The following is a 27,917-nucleotide window of genomic DNA, read 5'->3' as shown; positions in this document are numbered from 1 at the left end:
GAATAGACCCTGTTCAGCTGATTGCATGGGCAGAAGAGATGCCTCTGGAAGGCAAGCTACCATCATTCTCAGCTCCAGCCTAGCCCAGTCCAGCTCATAATTTGTTCCTAAATGGCCATTTGGAACAATTTGGGATGAGTTTTAAGGGTGGAAATGGCAGTAAAAAGCCACTCTCCTTGTGTGCTATCAAATTGGTGTTGATCTTTAGTTACCACGTGGCTAGATTTTCTCTATGGTGATTTGTTCCCAACCTAGTTCTTCAGGTCTTTCAGTGGTACACCCATCAACATTGAATTCATCCACCTTGCTCTAGACACTTTCTTCTTCTTTTTTCTTGTATCTTTTCCATCATTAGAGCCTTCTCCAGACAGGTTGGTCTTCATCAGGGGTGAAATGCTCCTGGTTCAGACCAGATCTGGTGATCTGTTAGTGCCCGTGGTTGGTGGTTCAGCGATCTGGTAGTGATGGCAGAGCAAAGCTCCGCCCACTCACCCGGGTGTTGTTACATCCTGGTTTTAACCAGGAAGTAATGTGTTTTTACCTTCTGCGCGTGCGCAGCACATGGGCAGCATGCGTGCACTTCCGAACTGGTAAGGAAGGTAATTAGATTTTACCCCTGGTCTTCATCTAATGTATCTGAAGTAAGATTTAGTCGGATCATTTGTGCCTCAAATGAGAATTCCGGATTGATTTGTTCAGTGTTCCATTTATTTGTTTTCATGGCTGTTTTAGGATTAAGGATTAGGATTAGGATTAAATACCATGTTTAAAAATTATCCTGTTTTTATCCTGTTGCTTGAAAGTCCCACTTTCACTTCCATAGTTTCTTCAGGTAAAACCATTACCTGCATGACCGTGATCTTTGTATGTATAGCCACAATGTGGTATCTGAATATCTTTTCCAAAACCTTCATGGTTTCCAAATGCTAGCCTGTAATGTATTTTTTAATCTTGGTTCCTTTAATGTTGATACTTGATCCTAAAAAGCAGAAGCTATCCATCTAATTGTCAATTCTAAGTTGTTGTACATATTGTCATTAGATTGGCCTTGTTTACATTTAATCTTAATATCATTTTTTTCACTGTGCTCCTTGACTAGAACTTGCAAATTATTTGCGTTTTCAGCTATCAAAGTAGTATCATCTGTAGAACACAGGTTACTGATGTTTTTTCCCTCCAGTTTTAAAACCATTTTCATCTTCTTCCAATTCATTTTCCGTGTGTATATATTCAGCATGTAGTTTGAATAAATAAAGGGAGAATAGGCAGGCTTGTCTCACTCTTTTGCCAAGCTGCACCCAGTCTGTTTCATCATGTTCTGATCATACTTTGGCTTCCTCACCTGTGTATAGGTTTTGCCAAGGGCAATGAAATGTTCTGGGAGTCTCATTTTTCTAAGCAGATTCCACAGCTTCACATGATCAATGCAGTGGAAGGCCCTGCTATAATCAGTGAAGCACATACTAACTTCTTTTGGGCATTTTTTTGTCTTTCTCAATTAATATTAATAATACTTTTAATACTGCACCAAAAATATTTCAGTCTTGCCTCTTATGATAATGCCACTGCCTTACCATCTTTTGCAGCACTTTGGAAATCAGGAGCTAAACTATGGCCTCCAGAGCTGCTCTTTTAATAGATTTTTATTAATTGTTTGGTGTCTTTATATCACAGATATAAAACATTTTAATAGATCATAGATTCTATTTTTTATAGAAAACTTGTATTCCCAGTCTCCTGTGACTATTCTGAGCTTCCTTGATAAAATTGTTGATAAAGAAAGGTTAGCCTGAAATTGTTTTTGGAAAAAGGTCCTTCAAATATTTTCCTTGGGGTAATTAAGATTTCTAAGACAAAGAAAACCTAGGCTGAAACTGTTTTGGAAAAAGAACCTTCAAATACTTTTGTTGGGGTGATTAAGACTTAAAACTATTTGCCCCTCTTATCACAATTTTTGTGTATACATGTAAGCAAAAGAAAAGTAAGCAATCTAAAAGCTGCTGTGAAGAGAAGAGAGTGTTCAGTTCTCTCTTAATCTGTTCCATCTATATTAACATAATGTTCTCTAACCACATTCTCTTTGCCTAATTCCAAGTCCGTATTTCTTATGGCTTTTTTCTCCCCGAGTATCTATGTAATTTGCAGTTAAGAGGTACAATAGAACCATTTAAATGGCTTCTCTATTCTAGAACCATTCAAAGTTCCTACAGGGAATTCTATGTCTTAGAACTAAAATCAATTAAAGCTAGGGCTTCCAGCCAAAATCAGAAAATGTTTTAGACTGTCTTGTGAATCTTCTTTTTGACTCTCATTAACTAACAAGCTGTAGCTTCTCTTTCGCTGCAACCAAGGATGAAAGTTAAATACCTTGATCTCTTTTTATAACTGTGGCCTTGTCTGCTGAAGATAGATGTGTTTTGAAAATCTTTTATCTTGGCTCAGCTTTAGTTGAGATTCCCCACCTCCCTCCTCACTGAGCACTTGGGAAGAAAACAAAATTACATTAGAGAAGAAAGGGAGTATAAAAAACACAGAGGGTACATTGTGTTGTCATGTTTTGACAGTGGTGGATGTGATGAGAGTAAGTACTAACTGTCTACTTATTTTTGTTTTGTTTTTCAAGGGAGTTGTAGGAGGGGTCATGTTAGTCACTCCCAACACCATCATGTTTGATCCTCACAAGTCAGACCCTGTTGTCATTGAGAACGGCTGTGAAGAATATGGGCTCAAATGTCCCATGGAGGAGGTAGTTTCGATTGCCCTCTACAATGATATCTCTCACATGAAGATAAAAGATGCCCTTCCATCGTAAGAAGTCTTTTCTTTGTTGATTGTGCTTGACCATTATCGGGTGTATATATAACATTCAGCCAACTGGCAAGGAAAAGGAGAAGCTTGTTAAATTGTCGAGCAAAACACCACCTGACAAGAAAGGAGTGTAGAATGACAGTGCAAATTTAGGCCCAAATACTATTTTTGGCAAATAACATTTTTTAAAAATGAGTTTTTATGTTTTGTAAACGGCGTAAGTTTTAAAATCCCACCTTCATTACTTTATAAATAATTTAAGACAGCAAACATGCATAGTACTCCTTCCTCTTCCTCTCTCTCCCCAGAACAGTAACCATGTAAGGTGGGCTGGGCTGAGAGAGGATGTCTCGCTCCAAGTTACCAGCTGGCTTTCATGCCTGAAGTGGAACTAGGACTCATATATTCCTGATTTCTAGGCCAGCACCTTCACCTCTAGACCAAAGTGGCTTCATTTGATATTATTATTCTCTAATACATTGGTTATGTTTTGCTAATGGTGTAACTGTTAACATGAAAAGTTGTTTTATAAGGGGCTTGACCTGTGTAAAACCAGTAGGTAAAATATGCTGTGTTATGACTTCCAAAAAAGGTCATGAAAACTGAGCAGTTAAGAATTCTAAACAGAATAAAAGCTGCCAAATAGCAGGAAATCAAGGAAAGATGACAAAGATGTTCCAGAGAACTGACAGAGAATATAGATTTACTGAGATAATTTCTGCATGATATTATATCTTGCCCATGCCGTTAATTAAACTGAATGTTCTTGGCTAAGGGCTATAAGGAGGAGATCTATGATGGATCCTCCTGTCAGAAAGCAGATCTTGAAATCACTTTCTGGGAATGGAAGTAACTTCCTGCTATTATTTCATTGGAAATACACTGATAAGCAGAAAAAAGGGATCCAGGATAACTTTATGATTTGCAATGCTAGAAAGAAATTGTTTTGGATTTCTGAAAAAACAACAAGAACCCAACAACACACATAAAGCCTTCCTGTTGTTTGAGTGGGTTTAAGCAGTTCTAACATGTGAAAATTATATTAAAAAGTGGTTTTAATTATTCCCTTACTGTTCTCCTTAATGGTTATTTTAATTAACCTTTTGGTGTCTGATTTCTTAAATAGAAGCATCAATATGTCTTCATCCACTAAAGTTTTAGCATAAGATAACAGAAAACAACAGAGAAATCAGTTGTCTTAGATTTTTTTTTACTTTACTGTACAGAAGTTAACTTCTAGGATTGGAGATATTAAAGGGACATCAAGAAAGAGCTATAATCAAATAATCATTTCCGCTAGAGACAAATGCTTGCATTTTTCAGAACATTTACCAAGAAGCACGGGTATTGAGGAAGCAATGGGGTATTTCCTCTAACTTGATGATATTTTTAAATTATTATTTTAGATGGCTTTGATTATTTGATTTTAGTAAAATTGGACAGTTAACCTGATTTAAAATTCCAGACATTTTAATAAAAACATATTTGTATGTGCTTGCTACATTTAAGATTTCATGACTGGGTAACATGTCATTTGGGCTGCTATATAAATCTATAATTAATTTTTTTTTATTATTATTGTAGGCTTTAAAAAATTGGAATTTTTATGCCTGCTGCCAATTTTTTCCCCAATGTTCTAAAAAATATATATATAATCTCATGATGAGATGTTTATTTGTTTTCCTTGCCATCTCAAGGTTCTTTTTTGTCCCTTCTTCTTTTAAAGTAGCTATGAACTGCTTCAGATAAATCGATATCCCTACTTCCACAATTATTTCAATTTTATAATTGCTTTATTTTAATTGACTTTCATTTTATTTTGAAGAAAGTTGTTTGGTTAATTCATGTTATTTCCATGTTGTTTTGATACATTTCAGTTGATGTCTCTTTTGTTGTCATATTTGAATTTTATTTAATTATTTTAAGTATTTAAGTTTATTTAAGTGTTTATATATTCTCATTTATTTTCATTTTGTTCTCCATTTTTAATACTCCATATACACCCTACCATCTGTCCTGGCAGCGATATTCCAAAGGATCTTTGTCCTCTGTACAGGCCCGGTGAATGGGAAGATCTTGCCTCTGAGAAGGACATCAATCCTTTCAGTAAATTTAAATCCATGAACAAAGAAAAGAAGCAACAGAAACCAGACAGTTTTGTTGCTCCTAATTCCAGACCAATAAAATATTCAGACAAAGAGAAGTCTTCAGATTTCAAAGTCCTGAAGCCTTCTGCAAGTCCTACCCTAGCCACATCCGGATCAGTAGAAACACCAAAGGATTCTGTTACTCCTGAGTCTTCAGAACAGGTGACTTTGAAAACCTATACTGCAGAATGTTCTGCATCAAATATAACTTTGGACTTAACCAAAGACAATTCCCTTTTGGAGGAAGATGGCTTTATTGAGGTAGACAAGACCTCATTGCAGATTGATAGTAAAATAGATTGTAGAGATGCTGGATCAGTTGATTGTCACACGGATCATCGCAAGACAAAAAAGGAGGTTCAGTTGCAAGCAAGTAACAAAGACAATTATGAGCAACCAGTGTTAGATTCATCTGGGGTAAAGCATAAACTCTCTAAGGACGATCCAGATTTAGACACCTGTGAAAAGCTGGATGCAATGCCTGAAATAAACAAGGGTGGAAGTTCACCAACCAATAAGATAGAGATGAACTTGGATGCAAACAAAGAGTTGAATAAAGACAAGCTTATTGAATTTTATCTCAATCCTGATAAAGATGAACCATCGCCTATTGATTACTTACCTAAGGAGGAAGTCAAGGAAGAAAAGAACAATATGCCTGTGGGCATAGACCTCACGCTTAGCTCTTCAAAATCCCAATCCACTGAAGTTCTTGCTCTCAAAAAGGAAGGACTTGAATCCTGCTCTGTTGTAAGAAATGAGCCTTTGTTGGAAGCTGGCTCAGTAGCAGCAGAGAAAAAAACATGTGCAGGATTAGATACTCCTTTTTTGACATCTCATCTAGATAAGAACTCTGAAGTCAGACTGTGGCTGTTGCAGAGAGTCCAAGTGCCCATTGAAGGTAAGCCTGTTTGTCATATTTGGTTTTTTTAATTGTTAATTAATTAAAATTGGGCCTGGGGATGATTCAACACAAAACTTGCTTAGCATTCAAACAACTTTTTCCATTGTACCACACAATCATGTTTTTCTTATGTTAAGCTCTAATCCTCTCTGTTGTTAAGGCTAAACAAACACCCAGAAATAAAGATAACCTTTCAGTCACTCAGGCTTTTAAATGTTTCTTCAGAGACTGATTCAACACATTGGTTGATACCATACTTTTGTTGTTAGCCCTATGGATAATGACCAAGACAGTTGCTGAATGTGTTACTTCTTGCTTATTTCTCTGTCTGTATACATATGATGCTCTAATTTAGTGCTCTAATTTCTAGGATTGTCCTGACAATAACTTTTTCCAAGGTCTTGCTGTGAAACATACATATATGATCTTGTTGAGAATCTCTCTCTTTCTCTGTATCTAAAAATACTTTTATAGTTGTTGTATTTATTTTCAATTCAATATTTTCCTTATTGGAGAGAATGGAAAGAGGAGTAGAGGGTAAGATAGGAGGAGAGAAGGAGAGAGAGGAACAGAAGAAAGGAAAAAGGAGCGGAAGAAAGGGAGGGAAAAAAGAGTAGGACAGAAGGTTAGAAAGGGGGGAAGAAGGGAGGAGTGGGGGAAAGGAAGGGAAAGTAGAGAAGAAGAAGGAGAGGAGGAAAGAAGAAAGTAGAAAAGGATAGAAGAAGGGAGGGAAGGGAAAGAGAGAAGAAGGAGAAGAAGGATTGTTGTAAAACAAGGGAGAAGAAATGATAGAAGAGCAGCCCTGAATATATTTAATTTTTTTCTTAGGATGATGAATGAATTAATATGGAAGTGTAAAGAGTATATGTACAATTAACAATGGATAAGAGACTTTTACATTTACAATATGTTTATAAGAAATAAAATAATAAACTTTTTTTCTAAAAAAATAAAAAATAAAAATACTTTTACAGATAGAATTCCTGAAGAAAGAACACAAACCTCTGACACGCATCAAGATAACATTTGTATCAGATGTAATGTTTGTGTACTATTTGTAAAAGCTTGAATTTCAAGGAAAATATTTCTGCAGTTATCTGGAAATATACAGAATGAGTGCTTGAGCATTTCACATTAGTTTTCTCTTTCAGAAAATTTGGGCATTATAATGTGCTAAGTAAAACATGATCAGTAAGAAATAAAGAATAGCATATGTAGATTAAAGCTTAACAATCTAACTGGCAAAAGTTTTGCTTAACTATAAAAAACTTTCATAATGAAAGAGCAGAGATGGAATTCAACAAATTTCTCTTAACAGGGAACTAAGACTTAAGAAGTAGCCATTGAAATAGGCTTCTCACATTCTCTCACCAATACTCCTCCCTGTGGAGCAGAAAGAAGAATCCATTTATATTTTCTATGATTTTTTTATTTTATTTTAGAAATTCTGCAATTTTATTGATTAGCAACATAATGATTGTTATGTAGGAGAACTGGGTAATATGATTTATTATCAAACTTATTGGTATTTCTATGTAATATTTGTTACATTATTAATCTGTTGTGTTGGTTATTTTGTGACTGGACAATCTCTTGAATTCAGATATGCTTCCTTCAAAAGAGGAAAAAAGCAAGACCCCACCAATGTTTCTGTGCATCAAAGTGGGCACGCCTATGAGGAAGACTTTCATTTCCCAGTCAGCTGTGATGGATCAACAATATCATAAAAGACGAAAGCAACCGGAATACTGGTTTGCTGTCCCTCGAGAAAGGTATGTTCAAGGTCTTTGTGAAATGCTTCTTGGGTCCTTTTCAAAGTGTGTGTGTTTTCAGGAACCCAGTGACCATCTATCAAAACGCATGCTTCTGTTGATGAAGTCATCTAAAATAAACTTGAACAATAGTCATTTGTCCTTGGAAAAAATAATTTCCCCCTTCTTGAGAACATTCAAGACTCTAAGAACACTCTAAAGACCTGTGGTGGCGCAGTGGTTAGAATGTAGTAATGTGGGGCTAACTCACTGCTCACTCCAGGAGTTCAATTCTGAGCAGCTCATGATTGACTCAGCCTTCCATCCTTCCAAGGTTGGTAAAATGAGGACCCAGATTGTTGGAGGCAATATGCTGACTCTGTAAACAGCTTACAGCAGGGGTGTCAAACTCAATTTCATTGAGTGCCACATCAGGGTTGTGTTTGACCTCAGGGGGGTGGGGGACATGGCTAGGGGGCATGGCCAGCTTGACATCACTCGTGTCAGGGGTACCTGTAGTGGCCCAAGCACTCTGCCAGTGAAAATGGGCTCCTGAGCTCTGTTTTTGGCTGCGACGGCTTCCTGCATCCCTCTGCCAGGAAAAACGGAGCTCCGTTTCGCTTTCTCTGGCAAAGGCACCACAGGCCGATACTTCGCTGTTTCCAGGGTGGCCCTGTGGACTGGATCTAAGTACCTCACGGGCCAGATCCGGCCACGGGCCTTGAGTTTGACACTCCTGGTTTACAGAGAGCTATAAAATACTGTGAAGTGGTATATAAGTCTAAGTGCTATTGCTGTTACAATTTCTGTAATGCTCTCCAGCATTTCAATTGATGTGTTTCATATTTCAATTGTCATCTAAGAATTGTTGAAAAGTGTTCTTTAGTAATATACATCCTCTCACTAAGCTTGCTACATTTAATATGTCTCATGTTACATGTCAGTCCTCGCATCATTAGTGTGTTAAGAGATTTTAAAAATCTTTAAAACAGAATAGCCACTTGGTGAAATCTTGCAAGTGGACTCTGCGCAATGAACTTTCGCCTAAAATTTGTTAGTCTTTAAGAGGTTTCCCAAGTGTTGCTATCTTTTTCTTCAATATAGCACGTACTCTGGAAATGACATTAGGTAGCTGACAAGTTTGCTGACCAATCGCATAGCAGTTTAGATGACTTGTGTTGAAATGACGTGAAGTATGTCCTAACTGCAGTTGTCGCCTGCTAGATGTTTTTGCCCTGGTTGTGACTTTAGACATGTAGCAGAACAGTACTGCATCAGCTCAGATAATGAAACTGCATTAAACAGTGGCTTGACCACTCTTGCCCTGTGATTGTGAAATAGGCATCCTTCTTAAGGAATGCTCCTTATCTTTTTGCACATACCTTAAGGAGTAGCAATCGTTAAAGACTTGTGCTTTATAAGGGCTTTTGTTCAAATATTCCTGTTGACCCAGTTATACAATTGCATCTGACCTAGCTGACTGAAGATCCTTCATTGTGTTTCTTGCAATGGGGAATGTTAACAGCATTCCAGAGTGAGTATAAATATTTTGCTTTATGCTATATTTGTATGTGCTTGCTGTAAAGGAAGATTGGTGGTTTATAGCTCTGTTTGGTTATTACTCTGTATGAAGTTTTAAAAGTATTGAAACATAGACACTGCTACAAATGCTTTTAAAGGGTGAAGTAATATTTATTTTTGTACCTTCAAGTCAGTCTTGACTCTTGAAAGTTGCCTGGACAAGTCCCTGCAGCTTTCTTGGCAAGATTTCAGAAGTGGTTTGCCATTGCCTTCTGCTTCCTAGGGCTGAGAGAGAGTGACTGACCCAAGCTAGCTTTGTGTCTAAGGTGGAACTAGAACTCATACCCTCCCTATTTCTAGCCTGGTGCCTTAACCACCACATTAAATTGGCCCCTAAAGTAATATTCTGGAGCCTGGATATGGTATATATTTTATTTATGAGATGAACTGAAGTATGGATTTTATTTAAAAGTTGCAGTTTTCAGCCTTTGCCAATTTTCTGTTGATCCATGCAGTTCATATATCTCAACAAGAAACACTTTCTTTTATGCTTCTAGTTGAGCATTAGAACTTTCAATCAAAGTGTGGGACAATGGGCATTGCTAAAACCCTTAGTAAGAGTAGTATTTATTTATTTATTTATTTATTTATTTATTTATTTATTTATTTATTTATTTATTTATTCATATTTGTATACCGCCCTATCTCCCGAAGGACTCAGGGCGGTTCACAGGCAAATAAAACATTTATATACAAATTAAGATAACCATTAAAAAACTTATTCTAATGCCAAATAATTAAAAATATAAATATAAATATTAAAACCAATTTAAAACCCCTATAAATTTAAAATCTAGTCCAGTCCTGCACAGATGAATAAATATGTCTTGAGCTCACGACGGAAGGTTCGGAGGTCCGGAAGTTGACGGAGTCCTGGGGGGAGTTCGTTCCAGAGGGTGGGAGCCCCCACAGAGAAGACACTGCCTAGCTGACGGCACCCTGAGGAGTCCCTCTCTGTGAGAGTGCACGGGTCGGTGAGAGGTATTCGGTAGCAGCAGGCAGTCCCGTAGATAACCCGGCCCTATGCCATGAAGCGCTTTGAAGATGGTTACCAAAACCTTGAAGCGCACCCGGAAAGCCACAGGTAGCCAGTGCAGTCTGCGCAGGATTGGTGTCATACGGGAGCCACGGGGGGCTCCCTCTATAACCCGCGCAGCCGCATTCTGAACTAACTGCAGCCTCCGGATGCCCTTCAAGGGGAGCCCCATGTAGAGAGCATTGCAGTAATCCAGGCGAGACGTCACGAGGGCGTGAGTGACCGTGCATAGGGCATCCCGGTCTAGAAAGGGGCGCAACTGGCGCACCAGGCGGACCTGGTAGAAGGCTCTCCTGGAGACGGCCATCAAATGATCTTCAAAAGACAGCCGTTCATCCAGGAGGACGCCCAAGTTGCGCACCCCTTCCATCGGGGCCAATGACTCGCCCCCAACAGTCAGCCGAGGACTCAGCTGACTGTACCGGGATGCCGGCATCCACAGCCACTCTGTCTTGGAGGGATTGAGTATGGAACAGCACAAACTAAAGTCTCTACAGTTTCATTAATGTAATATACGGACCTGATAAGGATTACCTTGCAGGCTCTTTTAAAGTTTCTGGTAATATCAGAGCATTTTTAAGTACGCATGCATATACACTTGTGTCTTAAACATGCGCCTAGGAGAAAAGTTGTATCAGAATTCTCTTCTGGTTTTTTATTATAATTTTTATTATATTTATTATGTCAATTTCTATTGTGTTCTTTTTGAAGAAGACAATTCCAACAATGCTCAACAATTATAACACCTAATAGGAATTAAAACAACTATAAAATAAAATAAAACAAAACTCTGTTATAGTTATAGAAACAGTATTACAAAAACAGAAGCAAATTAAAGGCTGCTAGTTCAGAAAAACACCATAATAGATAAGAAAATTAGTTAATAAGATAATATTGAGGAATGTCTTTATCACTCTCATCCTTTTGGGTTAATAACTGCAGAAGTCAAGGCTAACTGACCCTAAACATTGAAACTAAATCCATATTTTTGGGAGATGCCTCCTTGCTGACAGTTTCATGCAAAAGTGATACCCTGCTGGGTTTCCATTGGTTACCTTGCGTTGCTGGGCAAAACAAGGCCCGGTGCTTTGTTATCACCTGGGATAAGCCTTGGTGAAGCTTATTTGTGTACAAATATTAGTGTTAGGAGAGAGACTGTATAAAGGTTGGCAGTCCAGGTCATTTGGTTGTTTTGACTGGTGTTGCTTAGCATTTCTAACCTGAAAGCCTTTGATCATGAGAATAATGTTAAGTTAAGCTTTGGGAAGCAAATGAGAGATAAAGTTTCATCTTGGGCCAATTTAAAGCACAGACTCTATTACAAAACTTTGTGGGAAACTGGCTTTTGTATTTCTATTGCTTTCATGTAGAATTTTAGCTCTCCTTATTCACTGCTATCAAATTTAGTTAGAAGTGCAGGTACAGCTGCAAAGAATTACAATATTTATAGTTTGTCAACTTTACAGTTTGTCTTTCCCACGATCTCTCTAGGCTGATAGTTTTCTTTTTCTGAGAATCTGTTCTTTAAATGGGCTGACCACTGTCTGTCAAACTTAAGTTATTCATTCTTTATGATACAGTATTCTGCCAAAGTTGGCTCAGAAGAACTGCATAGCTTTAGTTGATGAAGAAATGACATTGTCAGAATACATTAGTTTACTTGTGCACTAATATGGCACTTTACTATTGATGTTTATATAGAAGATATTTTCTGCACAATAGATGCACAACTCCCAGCCTTGAGTAACCACTATTTATAGGAAAGACCAAAATGTACTTGGAGGAGGGAAGAGAAAGTTTTTGCTTGTTGGCTAATGGCTGGAGCTAGGATGATCTATCCCTGGTATGATTTCATCTTGTGTTGCAAGAAACCAGGAACTGTCATTTCCCAGCAGCTGTTGGTCCCCAGCCAATAAAAAAAGACAAGCTTTAAAGCTCATAGGTAAAATTCCACAATGATGGCATTATATGCTTGAGCAAAATCTTCTTTAGACAGATACCGTATATACTCGAGTATAAGCCGAGTTTTTCAGCACGTTTTTTGTGCTGAAAAGCGCCCCCTCGGCTTATACTCGAGCCAAGCCGTTCAGCCCTTCCTCTTGCAGCGAGTCCTTTCTACCGCAGGCAGCTAGCTCTCGTTAGTGCGCGCGCATGCGTACTTATTCCTATGTGGACACACGCGCACACCCCCTCACGCACAATTACCCGCGCGTTAGTTATAATTGTTGACAGCGTTGACAGAGAGGGCACGAGGGAGAGGCGAGGCAAGGCAAGGGACCCCGATCAAGAGTTATAATTGTTGACAAATACACACGCGGGGAGCGAAGAGTGAAAACCCTCCCGGTTTCAAGCGAAGGAAGGAGGCGCCTGGCTACACACCCGCCTTCAAAGAAATAGCTGGCATTCCTCGGACGGGCGCAGACACACACACACACACACACACACACACACACACACACACACACACACACACGCCGCCTCCTAAATTCATTTCCCCACCCCACCCCACCCCTTTTTCTTGGCTGCTTCTTCTTTTCTCCTCCCCGGCGCCGCAGGCCGCCTAGGGCTCTCCTTACCCAGCCCGTGCAAGTGCGGTCAGCTGCCAAATCGACGCTTCCTCTCCTCCCACTGAGGAGGTTTCAAGCTCTGGATTTAAATACAACCGAAAGGGGACGCTGGGGCTACAAACAAGACAGGGAGGGAGGGAGGGAGGGAGCGAGGGAGGGAGGGAGGGAGGGAGGGAGGTCGAGGGAAGCGCAAGAAACTTGTCAGGTAAAACTCAACAGGCAAGGCGGAAAAAACAGGAACTGGGAAAACGCCCAACTAGGGAGAAAGGAAGGTGGTGTTTTTTTAAAAAAACAAAAGTCCCAAACCCAGCGACGGAACCTTTTTCAAAACCGGCTGCCGAGCCGAGAAGTGACGGACGGACGGACGGCCGACTCATGAGGCCAGAAGGTAGCCCAGCCGCCTCGTCAGGCTTTTCTCAGTTACTGCGGCCCCGCCTCCCTCCCTCCGTAGCGGTTCAGCAGGGCTGCTTTGGAAGAGCCTTAAACGAGCCCGTCCTCAGCCACCCTCCCTTCCCTTCCTTGAGCCTCCAGCTCCAGCAGCAGTCTATCCCGTGGACGAACGCCTGCTTTGCCTTCCTGAGCCTAGCCGGCCCCGCCTCCCTCCCTCCGTAGCGGTTCAGCAGGGCTGCTTTGGAAGAGCCTTAAACGAGCCCGTCCTCAGCCACCCTCCCTTCCCTTCCTTGAGCCTCCAGCTCCAGCAGCAGTCTATCCCGGTAAGAATCCGGCCCGTCTACCTTCCCGGAGACTGGCCGGCCCGATCTCCTCCCTTCTCTAGCGGGCAGGTGTCTAGGGCTAAAGAACCTTGAGCTCCACCACCCCTCTCCTTCCCTTCCTTGAGCCTCCAGCTCCAGCAGCAGTCTATCCCGTGGATCCCAGCAGTCTATCCCGTGGACGAACGCCTCCCGTTTTGCCTTCCTGAGCCTAGCCGGCCCCGCCTCCCTCCCTCCGTAGCGGCTCAGCTGGGCTGCGAGCCCGTCCTCGGTCGCCCCTTCGCCCGGCCCTTTGCTGGCCTCGCCTGGGCAGGGCTGGGCAGAGCCGTGACATCACCTCCACCGCCCACCCGTTGCCGTCCGCCGCCGCCGCCGCCGCCGCCGCCGCTGCTCGCCTCCCTCCCTCCGCCTCCTCCAGCAGCCAGCAGCGTGGCGGGCGCTCGGCGCGGCAGGGCCGGGCTGGCGACGGCCTCTCCTGGCGGCAGCAACGGCGGCGGCAGCAGCATCAACAGCACCAGCAGCACCAGCGGCTCCCGCAGCAGCCCCCGCAGCCGCCTCCTTCCCCGGGCGCCACCTGCATGAGCCACCGCAAAGGCGACAAGCCGCCCATCAGCATCCAGGAGCACATGGCCATCGACGTCTGCCCAGGTCCCATCCGCCCCATCAAGCAGATCTCCGACTACTTCCCGCGTTTCCCCCGCGGCCTCCCCGCCGCCGCTTTGCTCAGCCGGAGCCTCCCTCTCTCTCTCTCTCTCTCTCACACACACACACACACACACACACACAGAGACTTCTAAAGTGGGTTTAATGATATTAGAGACCCTTATTGCCCTGCCAAAAAAAAAAAAAAAGAGCCACCCCAACGTCTATGAAAATTAACCTTCTCTTCCAAGAGACACTGTGCAGGGTATTTTCACTGTTGGTGTGCATACAGGCTTAGATTTGTGCTGGGTTCTTAGTACTTAGAGCACTGACCTTCAGAGGCACCCTGGTCCCTTGGAAGCTAAAGGAGGACTCATTTTCATGCTTGCAGTGTTCAATTTGGGAAGGGCATCCAAAGAAGTGGTAGATCCTTGTGTGTCCAATCACACTTAGCCAATAAAAATTCTATTCTATTCTATTCTATTCTATTCTATTCTATTCTATTCTATTCTATTCTATTCTATTCTATTCTATTCTATTCTATTCTATTCATTTTATTTTGTCAAATACATATTAAATAATTATATAAATATAAGCATGAATTGAATACATAAAAGGAATACAACTAAAGGGAACATTAGGACAGGGACGGTAGGCACACTGGTGCTCTTATGCACGCCCCTTACAGACCTCTTAGGAATGGGGTGAGGTCAATACTAGATAGTCTTTGGTTAAGGCTTTGGGGATTTTGGGAAGAGACCACAGAGTCAGGTAGCACATTCCAGGCATTAACAACTCTGTTACTGAAGTCACATTTTCTGCAATCTAGATTGGAGAGGTTCACTTTTAAGTTTGAATCTATTGTGTTCTCGTGTATTGTTGTGGTTGAAGCTGAAGTAGTCATTGATAGGAAGTACATTGTAGCAGATAATTTTATGAGCTATGCTCAGGTCATACCAAAGGCGGCGTAGTTCTAAATTTTCTAAAGCTGGGAATCCTCCTTCCCCCTTTTGCACTTTTATTGTTTTTCGTTCAAATAAATATTCATGTTATTTTACTTGGCTCTATCTTTATTTTTTACATTGACCAGTAGCTGCCTCATTTCCCACCCTCGGCTTATACTCGAGTCAATAGTTTTTCCCAGTTTTTGTGGTAAAATTAGGTACCTCGGCTTATATTCGGGTCGGCTTATACTCGAGTATATACGGTACTAAACTTGATTAGCAATCGAATGAATTTGCATCCTCCAGTTTATTGCTTTTAGAGCTCTTAACTTTTTTTTTTGTTTGACAGGGTAGATCATCTGTATACCTTTTTTGTACAGTGGTCTCCAGATGTATATGGCAAAGATGCTAAGGAACAGGGTTTTGTGGTGGTGGAAAAGGAGGAGCTTGACATGATAGACAATTTCTTCAGTGAACCTTCAACAAAAAGCTGGGAGGTGAGTGTTTTGTTTCTTGAATTTGGAATTGAGACTGTACAGTAGATTGTAATTAACAGTTTTCTCCTGTAATCCCTTTAGCCTCTGGATTATTTCTTTTTGGTTCAGTTTATAGTTCTTGTGTTTGCCAACTGGCAATTGAAAAACAAATAACTGTCAGGTGTAAGGGGAAGAGACAATACAAAAGGATTTGATTCTCAACTTCTATATGCTACTTGAATATTGGCTCTTAAAGTACTTTCTTACAGCTGAGCATCTCATAGATGATGCTTCAATAAAAATAATAAATTTCGTAATCTAGTTTTACACCAAATATCCTCTGATTATCCATAGATCAAATAAATCCACTTCTCTGTTGCAACATTCAAAATGTTAACTAATCTCCATTTTACAAGATTCAAGATTAGTGAAATATCTTTTGCTTACTGAATGAATATTCCCAGAGCCAAAAGTAAAGTTCCCTGTCACATATTGTTCAATTTCAAGATAGGAGTTTATCAAATAAATTTCACTCAAACTAGTATTAGTTTCATTTGGGAAAATGTCCTCCTGCCCCACCGAATTTCCTTAGTTTTCTTTCAATCTTATTTCTCTCGCTCTTTGATCAGTTACATTTTAGTCTCATTCTTAATAGGTTTTCCGAGCTATTCATTTTACCTTTTATTATATAAAACTGTAAACCAGTATATCAAGCAACTTCCTGCATCCTAGTCATACAACAGGTATATCTAAGATGGGAAATCTACTTTTTTTCTTTTTCTTATTAATAAAGGTTTATATGAAAACTTTGATTGAACCAAAGCATGATGGGTGGCAAATGAAAATGCCCATTTGCACATCTGGTGACAGAAAAGCTGTATGAAAGCTTGTGACTTATGAATAGTAGACAGCATAAATTAGGAAGCGAAATGAAAGAAAAATAGGTATCTCTTGAACCGATGAACATAAGAGTAAGGAGAAATAGAATGTAATGAAAGTTTCCTGATTTCTGGAATGGTGATGATCAGCACATGAATGGAAGTGAAATTTAATTATGAATTAAGGGCTAGAAGGAAAGTTTGGTGTTACCTGGATTGTTGTATATGATTATGAAAATAGCATAGTTCGTGGTAGTTGTATGTTATGCTCTAACGAATTTAAAAAAAAATTAAAAAAACCATGAATTTAGGGGAAATGCAACTGTGCAACTTTCTTAATGAATTAATGATCTGTGAGAGAGCACAATATTTTGTTAGATGACGCGAGTTGATGGGTGAGAATGAGATGAGAAAGTATGGAAAAAGTTATTGGGTTATTCAGAAACTTAAAAATGAATATAAGTTGCTATCTCCTTTGCTCATTCTGTTGGGTATAGTTAAGTCATCTTTTCGTATCATAACTTTGATCAGTTACTCTGTGTTTGTATAAACCATCATCAAAATCCAGGCAGATTTTTCTTCTTTTTTATGTGTATAATTGTTGTCTGATTTAGTGTTGTTTTAGTTTAAGATAGGGGTGTTAAACATAATTTCATTGAGGACCGCATCAGGGTTGTGTTTGACTTTGTGGCGGGGTGGGGGGCATGGCCAGGGTGTGTGTGGCCAGCTTGACGTCACTCATGTTGAGGGCGCCTGTGGTGGCTCGAATGCTTTGCCAGTGAAAATGGGCTCCTGAGCTCCATTTTCAGCTGTGACTCCTGAGCTCCATTTTTAGCTGCCGCTGGAATCTTTTGCTAGCAAAAACGGAGCTTGGGAGTGCTGCGCACGGCCCTCCCAAGCTCCATTTTCGCTGGCAGAGGCACCACAGGCCAGTCCTTTGCTGTTTCCAGGGCAGCCCCATGGACCAGATCCAAGCACCCTGAGGGCTCCATCCGGCCCTTGGGCCTTGAGTTTGACAGCCCTGGTTTAAGGTATTAGAATTAATTTCTATTTGCTAAGAATAGATGAGATTAGTTTTGCATGGGGATACTCTGGATGTTGTCATAAATACAGAATATGGCAAATGCTGTAATTATGAAAAGAGGAACTTTTTCAAGTGTCCTCTAGTTGTGTTGGCCCACAACCAGCAACCTGAAAATATATTTTAAGGTAATTAGTATAACTAGTAACGTTGCAAAGCTGAAACTTACAACAAGTTTTTCTTGCATCTTCCAGACACTTAAAATATAGTTTTCCTGTCAATATATTGCAAACAAAGTATACTCCCCAGGATGGAGCCTAGCAACAATCAAAGTTAGCAAATACAAAGTAGTTAAAATTACACAGAGCAATAAAAGCAATATGTGCCTTTATATTTTTATGGTCAAAACAAAGTCCTACAGTTATAAAATTCTAAACTGTAAGCTTGATGTATCTGCTGTCTTAATTTTGCTAACAAGATTTACAATAAAACAACCATTGTTTCTTTAACTTTACTATCTTCGATTCTCAACAACTGGTCACAACCACTTCTGTAATCAGTTATTCTTAGCAAGAAAACCATATGGATTTATTCATGAAGTTATCTGGAGTTAAGTCTCTATAGAGATTCTCAGTCATCTAGGTTGTGGTTATTCCAAAGGTGATTTTTCAAGAGGCAACGGGACTTTCTTTGTTGAAGACTTTTGGTTCTCACCCAAGAACCTTCTTCGCTTCAGAACTGAAGAAGCTTCTTGGATGGTAAGCAAAACATCTTCAAAGAAAAAAAGAAAGTCCAATTGCGTCTTGAAAAATCATCTTTGGGACACATAGAGTTAAGTTTGACTCAAACTTAACTTGACTCAACAACAAAATTACATTAATTGCCCACATATAATAGCTCCAATTGAACAGCCCTGTTTTGGGTGTGGTGGGAGGAAGACCCAACATTTTTTTGTTTTATAAAATTTGTAAAGTCCTGATGAAGGTCTTAGCCAGGCAGTTGCTGATTGCTATGTTATTGATTGCAACTAAAGTTTGCTGGAACAAAGCCAGTTCTTGAAAAAAGCCCTCTTCATGTGCATGAAGAAGAATGTTGAAAATTAACTTAGTATGGTATCGTTTATTGTTTCATGTTATTGTTTTATTATTGTTTAATATGGGAGTAGTTTCTTAAAGGTAATAGAGACATTACATTTTTAATTTAAAGCCAGATATTTTATTCAGAATACCGTAAAATTTGTAGAAAAATTTGTAGAGTTTAAACAAACCTCAACATAGCATGATTTGTGAACCAGAAACGTTGGTTTGTTTCTTTCCAAACAAGGCTGTCTCAGATGAAGAAACAATGGCTTCTAACTTTGACCTATTAAGTCACAAACTACTGCATCCATAATAATAAGTCATAGGCAAGGCTATTCAGGCTTAATTAACTGTAGTTTGTAGAAAAGGGCTAAAATTGAGCAACTTATAGCAGCTGATCAATTATAATTAAGTTTATTTATTTGCTTTGATCAGGTTGTTTGGATACAACCTGCAATTTAGTAGGCATTTTTATATTGTAGGGATAAATGTGATCAGGAACATTTCTGTAATTGTCAGGAAAATAATTTCTCTTAAATAATGCTAGGTTTCCTTCAATATAGCTAAATTTTATTGTACTGCCTGTACAATTAGACATACTTTTATGATCTACTGATGAACCCACCACCAATTATAATAGTTTATCTTACTTTGTTTTTACTTTATTTTAAGGTGTTTTTGTTTGCAATTCTAATATGGTCAGTGACCATAATAAAAAATATTCATACAGTAATGATAATTAAGCCTGTTCAATCAGATGAATTTGAAGAGTAATACCAGTAATAAGTCAATGAGACAGAATTATGTTACATATTCTCATTATAGCTTCCTGAAATGGTTAATAAGTAAGCCTGATCTTCACAAATCAGAGAATGCGAATTAATTTCAAAATAATGTAAATTAGCTGCAGCAGCTGCCTGGGTACATTTCAATGGAAGTTCCGCTGATGAATTTAAGGTTGCCAGGTTACTCTTTGTCATATACAGAGGAAAACGAAAGTTAGTTCTTCAAGGAAGCATAGACTGCATGCTTTCATTCCTTCTCCAAGCAAGTAGCAGCAGTTTCTTTTTGTGAGCAGAGCTTGAAACTGGGAAAGGAACCGAAGCTAAAAAAAATGAGAGTTAAGGGAATGGCTTTGAATTTTCAAATTCTGTATTGTGCTAGGCCTGAGGAAGAACAGGAACCTTTTGTGCAGGTATGAAAATCCGGCTGAAATCTCTCTGACTTTTCCCCCAGTTCTTTTGTTCATCAGCAACAAAACACCGAACTGAGCACACGTGGAAGAGTTGTAAGTTCATAGGCAGAATGGAGAGGCAATTTCAGAAAAAACTGGTGTTTACTGATTTGTTTAGTGTGTGCCCGAGAATGTTAAGATAATTTGCATATCACATTTTTTCAGGAAAAGCAGCTTATTTGGGTTCATGCTACATGCTTCTGAATTTCTTTCTTTTGAATGTCTGAGTTCAAATCAGTCCTGTTGGGATTAGTTGCATTTACAGTTTGGTCACTGCTTCAAAATGTATTCCTGATCCTGATTATTTTCATTCTTTCATTTTGCTATTTTCCCCCCATTATGAAGTATTTTTTATGTATGTTCTTTTGATCATTGTTTTATTTTTAGTTGAGTACTAGAATTACCTTTAACCTAAAATCTACTCTGTCTTTCAAATGCAGTTGCTTAAAATTGGTTCATATTTTTTTCTCCAGATTGGAAAATATATTAACTTCCTTTTTGTTCTTATATCCTGCTTTTCTAATTATTTTATATTAATATTTTGATTACTATTGGTGATTAATAACTGATGTTATTATTCATATAACTCATTGTAAGCAAAATACTACAGTTCTCCAATAATAAGAAACTTTAATGATAAACTAAACCAATTGATTAAAAATAATGCCAGTTTATGTTTCAAACTTGAAATGACGCTTAGGCTGTAGGATGACAGTATAAAATAAATTAGCATCTGACCTAATTATATGAATGGTTATTTCGGAGAATAGATACTCCATAAAATGATAGAAAATAAATTCTGGTCATCATAATAATTTTCTCTAAAATAAAAGTTTTGTTATAGAACATTTTCATGGAATACATGCTGACTAATACCACAACCTTACCTTTTAAAGCATCTTATTCTGAATTAGTCTCATCTAATAGTTCAAAAAAGCTTTATAGCATTGTCAAGAAACCTTAACATGACAATCAAATGCTCACATGTCAATTCACAATATTTGGCGATATTAGACAGTGTCCTTATTCAGCTCACGGCCTATGCCTTGTAATCTCATCATTGCATTCAATGGCAAGAATTGACCTAGTAATGTTATAAAGCTAATAGTAAAGCTAATAATATTTTATTTAAATGTTTTTAATTTAGAAATGTATCTGAATGTTCTCTTCATAGTCCCATTTGAAACTAACTATTTTAAATGGCACATGCATAATATAATTTTAAAATATAAACTTTAAATATTTCTTTTAAGTGTTGGTTTGTATAAACTAGTTGCCCTATTCATGGTATTACTTATTTCACTGCTTACCGTGATTGATTAGTTCAAATAGCAGTGATAAAGCTGCTGTTGCTGAAAAGAAAGAAAAATGTTTAAGAGATGAACAATTTAAATTATTTTATAGAAGTTCTTATGTTTAATTCTATCAGATGAACAGAATTAAAGATATGGATGCTTGGCTGAAAAATGAGTTATTTCCTTCCCTTAGCTCAAAGTTTATGATACTTGCAGGCTTCCTGATCTCCTTTTTTTGATACTTGCAGGCTTCCTGAACTTCTTTACATGTTTACACAATTACTTTGTAGTGCAGCAGGGTTGGCAAATCATTGTTCAAACTGTTTGACAGCTTATTACAACTTCATTAAATTTTGTCATAGTTTATTGTAAAAGTTTTTATGAGTTCTATCAAGATCTCTACAACAAAAATCCCTTGTGCTTCAGCAGTGGCACATTTGAGGTTATTTTTCTCATTCCTTAACCCTATATAGCAGTGTTTTTCAACCTGAGCGCAATAATAGGTATGGACTTCAACTCCTAGAATTCCTCCGCCAACCTGCTTTTGGGAACTGAAGTCCATACCTGTTCAGGTTAACTGAAGTTGAGAAACACTGCTGCATAGAATACATTTTTTCCTTAAACTACCATTACGAAAGATGTAAACACATTTTCATCTGTCTAGATTATAACTGTAGAAGAGGCAAAACGCCGACAGAGTGTCTGCAGCTACTGTGAAGATGAGGGTGAAGATGATGCTTTGCCTACCTTAAAAAACCAAAGTGCGCTTTTAGAAAACATGCATGTGGAACAGGTAAAACGCTGACCGTGATTTCTTTCTGCTTGGAGTTGTTACTGTCTTTTTCATGGTACTTTGAAATTCAAGATGGGTAGCTTTGTTAGTTTGATGCTGCAAGGGTCTTCTTTAAAAGCAACTCGCTTATTATGGCACATGGTTTTGAGATAACCTATAAAATGGAGTGTAGGCCACAAATAAATAATACATCTGTTAGTTTCAAAATGCCTCCAGTTTTTTTGATTTGCAAATAGAGCTTGAACACTATCTTTTTTGCTGGCCCAACACTGTCCCTATAACACTACTTTGAATCCAGGGTGTACAGTCAGGTCACCCAAGAGGTTAAAAAAGGCCTTTTATTCAGAGGAAGACAACTGAATCCATACAGCAGGTAAGCTATAGAAAGAAAACAAGAGCCATCCCTGAAAGAGATGCCATCAATATATAACAAATTATTTTTATTAAGGATAGTTATCTTAACAGAGACATCTGTTAACTAATCACTCCTCTTAAAGGAAAAAAAAACACCATAGGCCACATCCTCTTTTCAGTGCCTCACTGTAAGCAACTAAGCGCTCCATGGCTTAGGACCCGGGTACTTACGAGACCGCCTGCTGTTACCTTATGCCTCCCATCGACCCGTACGCTCTCACAGAGAGGGCCTTCTCAGGGTGCCGTCCGCCAAACAATGTCGGCTGGCGGCCCCCAGGAGTAGGGCCTTCTCTGTGGGAGCACCAACGCTCTGGAACGAATTCCCCCTGGCTTACGTCAAGTACCTGATCTTCGGACCTTTCGTCGTGAGCTAAAAACATATTTATTCATTCAAGCAGGACTGGCATAAATAGTTGTTTTAAATTGGGGTTTTATTAATATTTTAAATTTTTAAATCTTTTTTAATTATCAGCCGTTTAGTAATGGTTTTATTTTAAATTCTTTTAATTGTATATATTTTGTATTTTATTCTGGCTGTACACCGCCCTGAGTCCTTCAGGAGAAGGACGGTATAAAAATCTAATAAAATAAAAATAAAAAATAAAATAAATAAATAGATGTGCTGCCTTATCTTAAAATGGACTTCCTGCATGCTCTGTGCCTTATATCCAATTTTTTTGAGGCCTTCTGTATTAATTTCAGATGCAGTTTTACTCACTGCTATAGCCTTAATCTCACCTAAGATTCCTCCAGTTTTGAGACTCCCTGGCATAAGATCAAGGCTCCTCTCTCTTTTCTAGAGGCCAGAATTCTGTTCCAAGGACAATGGGATAGACAGTTTTTCTAGGGAGGGAGTGCAAAGGGGAAGGAGGATTCCCAGCTCTAAACAAAGGGAAATCCCGGAATGCCAGCGAAAGGCGGTGCTCACGTTCCTCCTCCCTTGCTCAAAAGCCCCAACATGATATTGGAATTGGATGCCATTATATACCTGCTGAGGGATAATTTGAATAACTTGAAAGATATAAAAGCTCTAAACATATTTGTTTAAAAATCTAAAATCTATACTTAAAATAAATGAATATAAAGTAATAAAGTTCTTTAAAGTTGTAATTCACTTTGCTGCTGAAAAGAAAAGAAGCTTAACACCTTAAATGGTATTTATTAACTGAAATATCATCAAATCAAATATATAATGAGGTATATTATAATGACCTTTGTTTTCAGAAAGAAGCATGATGGAAGTTTTTCAATAAAGGGGAAATATAGAAAAACTTAGTGTCATGCTCATATATCATCTTTACAGATGTTGTTAACACTATACTATGGCAGCATATGATGGTACAATGTTTCAATCAATTTCAGGATGAAAACTCATCAATGAGGAGGAGGAGTATAATTTATTAACCTTGTATGATATCAGTTTCTCAAGGACTCTAGAAGGACCCGAGGAAGAAATCTCTGCCCCTCCCACTTTCCCTTTCCAACCCAGCCTTCCAAGGGACCTTGAGGAGAAATCTCTGCCCCTCCCCACTTTCCCTTTCCAAGGCAGCCTTCCAAGAGGACCTCTCAAAAGAGCGAAAGCTTTCTCCTGGCCGTTTACCACCACCACACCCTCCACGCCGCCATCCTAGGAGGGGAAGTTCAAGGACCACATCGATGGCACGAGCTCAGATTGCCGGCTGGGGATGATGGGCGCTGCAGTGCGATCTCGGGAGAGACTAGGGGAAGAAAGAATGACTGTTTGGGTGGGGGCTTGGTTGTGCTCAGTTTAATCTGTGTTGCAGGGGGATTTGAGCTGGTGAGCTGCATTGCTGTTGTTTGGCTTCGTGGTTGTGCTACATCTTCATAGTGGGTGTCAGTCTGCTGCATGTATGGATTGGAGGGGTTTGAAATGGCTAATGTTGCAGCTGCGGTCTGGCTTCTGGTCCTTGGTCGTGCTTCATGATCAGTGTGGGTTTGGGTCTGCTTTCTGGGTGGATGTGCAGTGGTGACATCCTGTGTGGACCTCGTGAGTGTGACCTGTGTGTGAGTGTGAGTGTGGTGTCATTCTTTTAACTAGCAGTTAAAAGGAAGAAACAGCTGCGATCACACATTGCTCCCAGAAGCACGAAGCTGAAGCCTGAAGATGACGAATGAGACTTCGTCGAAACGTCGCCAAGACACTTCCAATTTTACACGGGAGAAAACCCGAACAACCAAAGACCTACATACAAACACCCGTGAAAACCTCAGAAAACAAATATATATATATATGTATGTATGTGTATATATATATATATATATATATATATCTCAGATTTTGAATTTAAAAAAAAGATTCAGGCTAATAGAAGGCTAAATTAGATACTTTGTTAAATGCAAAACCTCTAAGTTTCTCACTGTAAAAACTATTTACATTGATTTAGATTTCTTTTACTACTGCCTTCTCCAACCTGTTACTGGGTTCCTATGCTAATTGGGAATGATGTGATTTTAAAAGTTGCCAAGTCTGATTCACAAGGTGACATGAAAAACTCTTTGGTATATTTGGCTTGTTTTATGTAGGAATACGGAGAGATGAAGCTAAGGATTTACAATTGGTTTCTGATAGTTTAGTATTCATATCTCCACCCATAAACTGTAGTCATGTGACATAAAGGAATAATTTTCATTTGTGCCCTTAGTAGTTTGGCCATAAATATGTTTTTATTTCAACATTAAAATTATATCTGTTTTACATATTATTTTGGCAGATATTTGGGGCATACGCGACTCATGCTTTCAGACTTAGTGACCACTATTATGGTACTGGAGAAACTTTTCTGTACACATTCAATCCTATTTTCAAGGTATGTTTCTCGATACAATTGAAAGCTTTTATATGAGAACAATGTGATTTACTCCTGCTAAAGCTTTGAAGGTGTGCGCGCGCACATATGTGTGTCTGTGTGTTTAGCTTTGGTTTGGTGTGCTCTTTGAATGTAATGTTTGTGAGCCAAGGGTGGTAGGATAATTCAGGAGTAGTCAAACACTTGTTTGTTTATTTGCTTATTAAACTTCTATAGCTGCCTAGCTCAGAAACTGACTCTAGGTGATAAACAATCATAAACAAATTAAAATCAAATACAGTACAGTACAAAAATAAAATAAATAAATAGTGCTGCCTTATCTTAAAATGGACTTCCTGCATGCTCTGTGCCTCATATCCAATTTTTTTGAGGCCTTCTGTATTAATTTCAGATGCAGTTTTACTCACTGCTATAGCCTTAATCTCACCTAAGATTCCTCCAGTTTTGAGACTCCCTGGCATAAGATCAAGGCTCCTCTCTCTTTTCTAGAGGCCAGAATTCTGTTCCAAGGACAATGGGATAGACAGTTTTTCTAAATTCATGATTGCCTTTTGTTTGAAAATGCAGCATCAAATCCAAGGCACCACATTTTAAATGAAAAGAATTGGACTTTTTGATCCAGTAGGAAAACTATACTAGTAATCCTCGCTGCCTAATACAACATCAGATGATCAGTGGTTGGTTGCTACCGGTTCGCCCTGGCCTCCGTCCTCCGATCTCCTGCGCTGGGAGCGAGCGAGCGAGCCAGCGAACGGCCGGGCACCGCGGACTTTGGCAAGGAGGAAGGTGGGAGGAAGCGGAGCTGCCGGCTGTGGGGGTTGAGGGGCGTGCAAGAGGAGTGAGCGTGGAAAGGCCTTTTTGTGTGTGTGTGCGTGTGTGTGCGCGCCTGTGTGCCCTAGGGAGGGAAGCGGAGCTGCCGGCTGTGGGGGGGTTGAGGGGCGTGCAAGAGGAGTGAGCGTGGAAAGGCCTTTTTGTGTGTGTGTGCGTGTGTGTGCGCGCCTGTGTGCCCTAGGGAGGGAAGCGGAGCTGCCGGCTGTGTGGGGGTTGAGGCGTGCAAGAGGAGCGCGCCTCCTCCTCTTCCTCCACGCCGCTCCTCTTGCACGCCTCAACCCCACCATCCCCACCCTCTCCAGCGTGAAGGTCACCTCCTCCCTCTTCCAGGCGGCGGCGGCGGCGCTCCGGCTCGGCTCAGCGGGCGCCACAGCCGGCAGCTCCGCTTCCTCCGGTCCCAGTCCAGCCGAACGGTGAAAGCGACATGCCGAGCGCGCCCGCCACCGCTCGCTGGATTGGGACCGCTTGGTCCGCGCGGCGGCGGCGGGAGCCGCCAGCCTTCTCGGCCGACGCCACCGCTCGGGAAACCTCCTCCTCAGCCGAGAAGGCTGGCGGCTCCCCGCCCGCGGGCGGCGTTAAATCCAGCCGAACGGTGAAAGCGGCGCCGGCATGTCGCCACCGCTCGCTGGACTGGGACTGGTGGGAGGGAAGCGGAGCTGCCGGCTGTGGCGCCCGCCGAGCCGAGCCGCCGCCGCCGCCTGGAAGAGGGAGGAGGTGACCACGCGAGAGGGTGGGGATGGTGGGGTTGAGGCGTGCAAGAGGAGCGGCGTGGAGGAAGAGGAGGAGGCGCGCCTCTTGCACGCCTCAACCCCCACACAGCCGGCAGCTCCGCTTCCTCCCTAGGGCACACAGGCGCACACACACACAAAAAGGCCTTTCCACGCCACTCCTCTTGCACGCCTCAACCCCCACAGCCGGCAGCTCCGCTTCCTCCCACCTTCCTCCTTGCCAAAGTCCGCGGTGCCCGGTTGCTGGCTCGCCGCCGCTCCCAGCGCAGGAGATCGGAGGACGGAGGCCAGGCGAACGGGAACACTGCACCACCAGGGCTTCCCGCGCCAATGCACAGCCCGCCAAGTTTGCGCCGTCCGCCCACCAGACACGGGAATGGGGCCGGCCTGGGGCGACAAATCGCGAGACCTCGGCGGGCCCGCTCCCCGTCCCTCCCATGGGAGTCCGTTCGGTACCCCCTCCTGTGCGGGGTTCCCGAAGACGTAGACTCGAGTATAAGCCGAGGGGACGTTTTTCAGCACAAAAAACGTGCTGAAAAACTCGGCTTATACTCGAGTATATACGGTAGTTGCTAAATCATAACATATTTGAAGTTAATTTGAGTGAATGGTACTTGCCCATTTCCCAAAATTACAGGCATGCATCCTGTGATCAAAATTCAGGTCCTTGGGGCAGCCTGCCCATAGTTACAACTGCAGGGGCATTTCAACTTCCCAGCCAGCGTATCTCTCCTCCATCTCTGCTCTATTTCCACTCTGCAGCAGCTCTCCTCTGTAGCAGAAGTAGTGCTGGGATTTTTTTTTTTTAATTTACATTTATATCCCGCCCTTCTCCGAAGACTCAGGGCGGCTTACAGTGTGTAAGGCAATAGTCTCATTCTATTTGTATATTTACAAAGTCAACTTATTGCCCCCCCAACAATCTGGGTCCTCATTTTACCTACCTTATAAAGGATGGAAGGCTGAGTCAACCTTGGACCTGGTGGGATTCGAGCCTGCAGTAATTGCAGGTTGCTGTGTTTTAATAACAGGCTATCTTACAGCCTGAGCCACCACGGCCCCTATTAGGATTGAATTAGAAGTGCCTTCAGCAGTTTCAGCCAGGCACCACCGCACCAGGCCTCTATTTCACTCCAGCGTCGCTGCAGAGGAGTGCAGTTTCAAGCCCCATGTTGCAACCAACCAGCTGCGTGCCACACTAGAGCCACTCCCACCGCCCTGCACTCCACAGGCCCTGCCATGCCCAGCTG

The 27,917-nt window shown here is 40.7% G+C and overlaps 1 protein-coding gene across 3 annotated transcripts in view; it reads left to right on the top strand.

Moving 5' to 3' along the window:
• NCOA7 (nuclear receptor coactivator 7) overlaps positions 1 to 25,387 on the top strand; it is a 76,007-nt gene extending 50,620 nt beyond the window's left edge. For 2 of the 3 annotated variants that reach the window (XM_058172330.1, XM_058172320.1), the window contains 6 exons: positions 2,624 to 2,808; positions 4,832 to 5,856; positions 7,463 to 7,631; positions 15,440 to 15,587; positions 21,738 to 21,866; positions 25,013 to 25,385. In XM_058172330.1, the coding sequence (XP_058028313.1) occupies positions 2,624 to 2,808; positions 4,832 to 5,856; positions 7,463 to 7,631; positions 15,440 to 15,587; positions 21,738 to 21,866; positions 25,013 to 25,144 (1,788 nt within the window). In that variant the 3' untranslated portion in view covers positions 25,145 to 25,385. Of the gene's footprint in view, positions 1 to 2,623; positions 2,809 to 4,831; positions 5,857 to 7,462; positions 7,632 to 15,439; positions 15,588 to 21,737; positions 21,867 to 25,012 lie in introns of all 3 variants that reach the window. The other variant, XM_058172338.1, reaches the window with a different exon arrangement.
• The last annotated feature ends 2,530 nt before the right edge of the window (positions 25,388 to 27,917 follow it).

The sequence above is a fragment of the Ahaetulla prasina genome, chromosome 1 (assembly GCF_028640845.1).
Source record: "Ahaetulla prasina isolate Xishuangbanna chromosome 1, ASM2864084v1, whole genome shotgun sequence".
NCBI lineage: Eukaryota > Metazoa > Chordata > Lepidosauria > Squamata > Colubridae > Ahaetulla > Ahaetulla prasina.
This window is presented reverse-complemented; position numbering and strand designations above follow the sequence as displayed.